We start from the raw sequence: 5,290 nt of genomic DNA, 5'->3' as shown, positions 1-5,290 counted from the left end.
ATGGCGATGTGCGTGTGCTGGGGGCCCGTGGTGCGGGTGCTGGTGCTGCAGGCGGCCTGGGCGCTGGGCGGCGGGCAGGTGCGCTACTCGGTGCCGGAGGAAGCCAAGGCCGGGACGGTGGTGGGCCGGCTGGCGCAGGACCTGGGCCTGGAGGCGGGCGAGCCGGAGGCGCGGCGGCTGCGGCTGGCGGCGCAGGGCCGGCGGGCGAGCGTGGAGGTGAGCGGGGCGAGCGGGGCGCTGGTGGTGAGCTCGCGGCTGGACCGGGAGGAGCTGTGCGGGAAGAGCGCGCCGTGCGCCCTGCGCCTGGAGGTGCTGGTGGAGCGGCCGCTGCGCGTCTTCCACGTGGAGCTGGAGGTCACCGACATCAACGACAACGCCCCGCTCTTCCCCGCCGCCCGGAAAAACCTCAGCATCGCGGAACTGTCGCTGCCAGGTTCTCGGTTCCCGCTGGAGGGGGCATCGGATGCAGATATCGGAGCCAACGCGCAGCTCTCCTATACACTCAGCCCCACCGAGCATTTCCGTCTGGATTTACAAAAGGCCGAGGAGGACGTTGAGTTCTTATTCCTGGTGCTCGCGAAACCGCTGGACCGCGAGACGGTGCCTGTGCACCGGTTGGTGTTGACGGCGAGTGACGGGGGCCGTCCGCCCCTGACGGGCAGGATGGAGCTGGTGATCTCGGTGCTGGATGCCAACGACAACGCGCCCCAGTTCAACCAGTCGGTGTATAAAGTGCAGCTGCCGGAAAATACGGAGCGTGGCACTTTAGTGATCAGAGTAAGCGCCACGGATTTGGATGAGGGGACGAACAGGAATATATCGTATTCTCTCCAGCACTTGTTCCCTCAGGATGGAAGAGACGTTTTCGGGATCGACAGAAATAGCGGCGAGATCCGTGTCAGGGGTGACTTAGACTATGAGGACGTTGGTCTCTATCGCCTGCAAGTGGATGCGGCGGATCAGGGAAACCCACCGCTGTCGGGTCACTGCAAAGTGGTGGTGGAGGTGGTGGACGCGAACGACAACGCGCCGGAGGTGTGGGTGACGTCGCTGTCGGTGCCGGTGCCGGAGGACGCGGCGGTGGGGACGGTGGTGGCGCTGCTGAGCGTGTCGGACCGGGACTCGGGGGCGAACGGGCGGGTGCGCTGCGCGGTGTGGCCGGCGGCGCCGTTCGGGCTGGTGGCGACGTTCGCGGGCTCGTACTCGCTGGTGCTGCGGGAGGCGCTGGACCGGGAGCGGGTGCCGGAGTACGAGGTGGAGGTGCGGGCGGAGGACGGCGGGGCGCCGCCGCTGCGCGCCAGCCGCGGGGTGCGGGTGCCGGTGTCGGACGTGAACGACAACGCGCCGGCGTTCGCGCAGGCCGTGTACACGGTGCTGGCGCGGGAGAACAACGCGGCGGGCGCGGAGCTGGCGCGGCTGTGGGCGCGGGACCCGGACGAGGCGGGCAACGGTCGCGTGAGCTACTCGGTGGCGGAGGGCGGCGTCGGGGGCGCGGCTGTGGGCGCGGGGTGGCGCCCGGCGTCGAGCTACGTGTCGGTGGACGCGGAGAGCGGGCGGCTGTGGGCGCTGCAGCCGTTGGACTACGAGGAGCTGCAGGTGCTGCAGTTCGAGGTGCGGGCGGTGGACGCGGGGGAGCCGCCGCTGTGCGGCAACGCCACGGTGCAGCTGTTCGTGGTGGACGAGAACGACAACGCGCCGGCGCTGCTCCCGCCTGCCGGCGGCGGGCCGGGGCCCGGGTCCGCGGGCGAGGCGGCGTCGGGGCCGGGCTCGGGGGCGTTGTGGGCGTGGGCGGCGTGGGGGGCGCCGGCGGGGCAGGTGGTGGCGAAGATCCGCGCGGTGGACGCGGACTCGGGCTACAACGCGTGGCTGCGCTACGAGCTGTGGGAGCCGCGGGGGAAGGGCCCGTTCCGCGTGGGGCTGTACAGCGGCGAGGTGAGCACGGCGCGGGCGCTGGAGGAGGCGGACGGCCCGCGGCAGAGGCTGGTGATCGTGGTGCGGGACCACGGGGAGCCGTCGCGCTCGGCCACGGCCACGCTGAGCGTGTCGCTGGTGGAGGGCGCCGAGGCGGCGCTGGCGGCCGCGGGCTCGTCCTCGTCCTCGTCCTCGTCGGGGGCGGGGCTGCGGCCGGGGGCGGGCGCGGAGGGCGGCGCGGCGGCGGCGACGGCGACGGCGACGGCGACGACGAACGTGTGGCTGGTGGTGGCCATCTGCGCGGTGTCGAGCCTGTTCCTGCTGGCGGTGGTGCTGTACGGGGCGTCGCGGTGGGCGCCGCGGGCGGCCGTGCTGTCGGGGCCCGGGCCGGCGACGCTGGTGTGCGCCAGCGAGGTGGGGAGCTGGTCGTACTCGCAGCGCCAGAGCCGGAGCCTGTGCGTGGCGGACGGCGCGGGCAAGAGCGACCTGATGGTTTTCAGCCCCAACTTCCCGCCGCCGCCCGGCCCCGCAGCAGAAAACGGTTCTCCTGGGAAGGGTCCGTTTCTCTCCCCACTTGCTTCACGCGCGGTAAGTTTGTTTGCAAATATGGGGTTTTTTTTGTTTGTGTCGTTCTTTTTTCCTGTCACACGTTATGGTTCCTCTATGTATTAGAACATCTTTTCTGTGATATTAATTTTACAATGCGATTGCTAGTCCTGTATTGCTGTTGCATGTAGCTGTAGTGATCCGCATTAGACATGTGTCTTTGCCTTTTAAAATTTCATTGTCTGACTACCTGAATATGTCGCAAAATTTCCATGTCTGTTTTTTTGTTTGTTTTTTTTTTTTTTTCTTTTTTCCTTGCGTAGGACCTTACTAGTAGAGGTATTCTTATTGTTGAAAGAGTTTTTTTTCCCCCCCTCTACTTTGCGTCAAATGGCAGTAGTAGGTGTTAGCTGATCTTTTATTTGCCTTTATTTAGCGATTTTCAACATGTGAAAACACCCAGGAGTTAGGTAGCACCCTCAGGATGACTGTAATTAGGGTGCTAGTTAGCTTTGAACCCAGGTGTGTTTATGCCTGGTTTGATGAATATTGGGTTCACGTGCGCCAAGGATAGTTCGAGTTTTTATTGATCCAGAAGCTCGCTGGTTGGTGGGTTTCGTTAAGCTTAAGAAGTTGAAATACATGAAGTGATAGTTATGGGGTGCAATGAGGGGAAGAAAAGTTCGTGGACGTCGTAAGCACTGTTCTGACTCTGGGTGTCCGGTGAAAATGTGGGGGAAAGTGGACTGAGACACAGGATGCTTTATGAAAAAGCAGAGAACTGTTTTAGGGCGGAGGTGCTCCCTGGCCTCGCTGTGCCTCTTCCCCACCACCTAATCCCGCTCTTTAGTGTTGTGGCGTCTGTTCTATGCATCCACCCCAGTAACGTGCTGTGGAAAGTAGAGTCAAAAATTGTTAAGCTACTGGGAGTCGAGAGAGGAAGGAAGAGCGGTTAAGGGAAAAGTAGTAGGGAGTAATATATGCAATATTGAATAGTCTAGAGGTAGGTTGAAAACTTGGTTCTCCCAGCACTAGAGCAGAAGAAGCTGGGAAAGACAAGTTCAGCTAGATAAAAGTTTTCAATATTGGTTTCCACATTGATTTCCCCGTGTGGAGAGGGATTGCTTAATTCCCGGGTTGTTTTAACACCGTTATCGAAGCAGCTGATCCTGGCCATGCACTAACGGCACTGAATCGACTCTGTTCTTATCGAGACCCGCTCCAAAGCACTCCTTGAGATGGGATATTAGGATCATGTTTTGTGTTCCTTGTTCGGTGTTAGAAAATGTGCAACTTCTACAGGAAAAAGCAAAGATCTCTTATATCTGATCTTTTATAGCATAAAAACGAAGTCTGTAGGGCTGACGGGGTAGTAAGAACAAGCAGTACTTCTGTATCATTCTTTTTGGTGTTACGCGTTCAATTCGCCAAAGACACGCTTTTGGATAACTTCCACAGTGTTGTGGCAAAGTGGTATCTGTAACGCGGTATATTTCTTTTGAGAACGTACATTTTGTTTGGTTTTGTACTAATAGGAGTGTTTTACACGAAGGACGTGGATTAAAAAAATAAAATCGCAGATCGTTGGCTACAAATTGACAAGAATGGTGCTTATAGGGGTACCGAAATCCATTAAAGGAAGTTGAAAGCTTCATGTCGGTTTTGAAAAAAATGGTAGGAATGGGTTATCTCTCGCTGATCCATAGAAAAATATGAACGTGCCCCACGAATTTCTCTTTCCTTCCTGCATCTATTTTAGATCCCTTAGTAAGAGCTTTATGTTTGAGTTCTTTGTGTATTTGCTGGGGATTGTTTTTCTAGTCTCCTCTGATCATGTCCGATAGCTGATGTGCTTAAGTGGAGTGGGTCATCACCTCTTAAGCGTGCGTGAACTACCGCCGCTTGTGAGTAGCAAGGCTTATCCCGGAGCTGTAGAAGCTGTCACTTCCTTTCCTTAATTCACGAGGATGTGATAGAGGGCAGGAACAGCAAACCGCGATCTCCTAAAAGAGAATCTTCTGGTTAGGTTTATAGGAAGGTTTAACTAATTCTTTAGAAGAGGATGGGAAAACACAGCATTTGCGCACAGGTGTGGTAAGCAACTCGTTTCCTTGCGTTATGATTAAGAGCGATGTGGAGTCTCTTAATGCCGATCGTTTGCGGCAGGAGAGGCTTTGGCTTCCGTACGGTTTCTCTCTCATTACTACTGACCGCAGTAACGAATTGGAAGATCTGAACGGGACTTATTATAGACGTACACTATCACGAAACATTTCAGTACTTCTTTTAGAAACATAAAACAGTCTTAACTTCAGAAAAAGAGCTCGTGGGTGCTTTCACTTCGTAGCATAGTCTGGGCAGGAGTCGTTAACAGAAGTCGCTAGAATATACGGTCAGTGTCTTGAATAAAAGATAACAGTTTCGCGCAGGGCTGTCAGTCGCTGCAAGCCCACGCTCTCATTCCCGCCTCATATAGTTTTGGAGAATGATGATGATTAGCAGCGGTGTTATGCGCAATGCAGTCGTGGCAGCTGAGGCAGGGCTTGCAGCGGGGTGCGCTGTAGAGCCCTTCCGCGGGCGGTTCCGGGAGCGGGAGGGGCGGCGGAACCGCCGCTGCAGCGCCCGCGCCGCTGTGGCGGCCGGATGCTGTTTTGCGGCCTCAAAATTGGGGATTTTACAGGCAGGGAAATGCCCGGCGCGGCTGCCGGAGGAGTTGCGAGAGACGCCGGGTGCTCGGCTCGAAGCTGCTCTGCCCCACGAGCGGGACCGGTCGCCCGTACCCGCTGTCGCTGGCGTCTCCCCAGCATCTTCTGCCAAGCCCGGTGGTCTCTAA

At 58.0% G+C, this 5,290-nt stretch overlaps 1 protein-coding gene across 1 annotated transcript; it reads left to right on the top strand.

The window, feature by feature from the left end:
* Positions 1 to 5,290, top strand: LOC142594205 (protocadherin alpha-3-like). Its single transcript, XM_075715688.1, has 2 exons — positions 1 to 2,499; positions 5,138 to 5,290. The coding sequence occupies exons 1-2, from the start codon at positions 1 to 3 to the stop codon at positions 5,288 to 5,290; spliced, it is 2,652 nt and encodes an 883-aa protein (XP_075571803.1).

This window comes from Pelecanus crispus, chromosome 8 (genome assembly GCF_030463565.1).
Source record: "Pelecanus crispus isolate bPelCri1 chromosome 8, bPelCri1.pri, whole genome shotgun sequence".
Lineage (NCBI taxonomy): Eukaryota > Metazoa > Chordata > Aves > Pelecaniformes > Pelecanidae > Pelecanus > Pelecanus crispus.
Note: the sequence above shows the minus strand (reverse complement) of the source record. Positions and strands in the feature narration are given on the sequence as shown.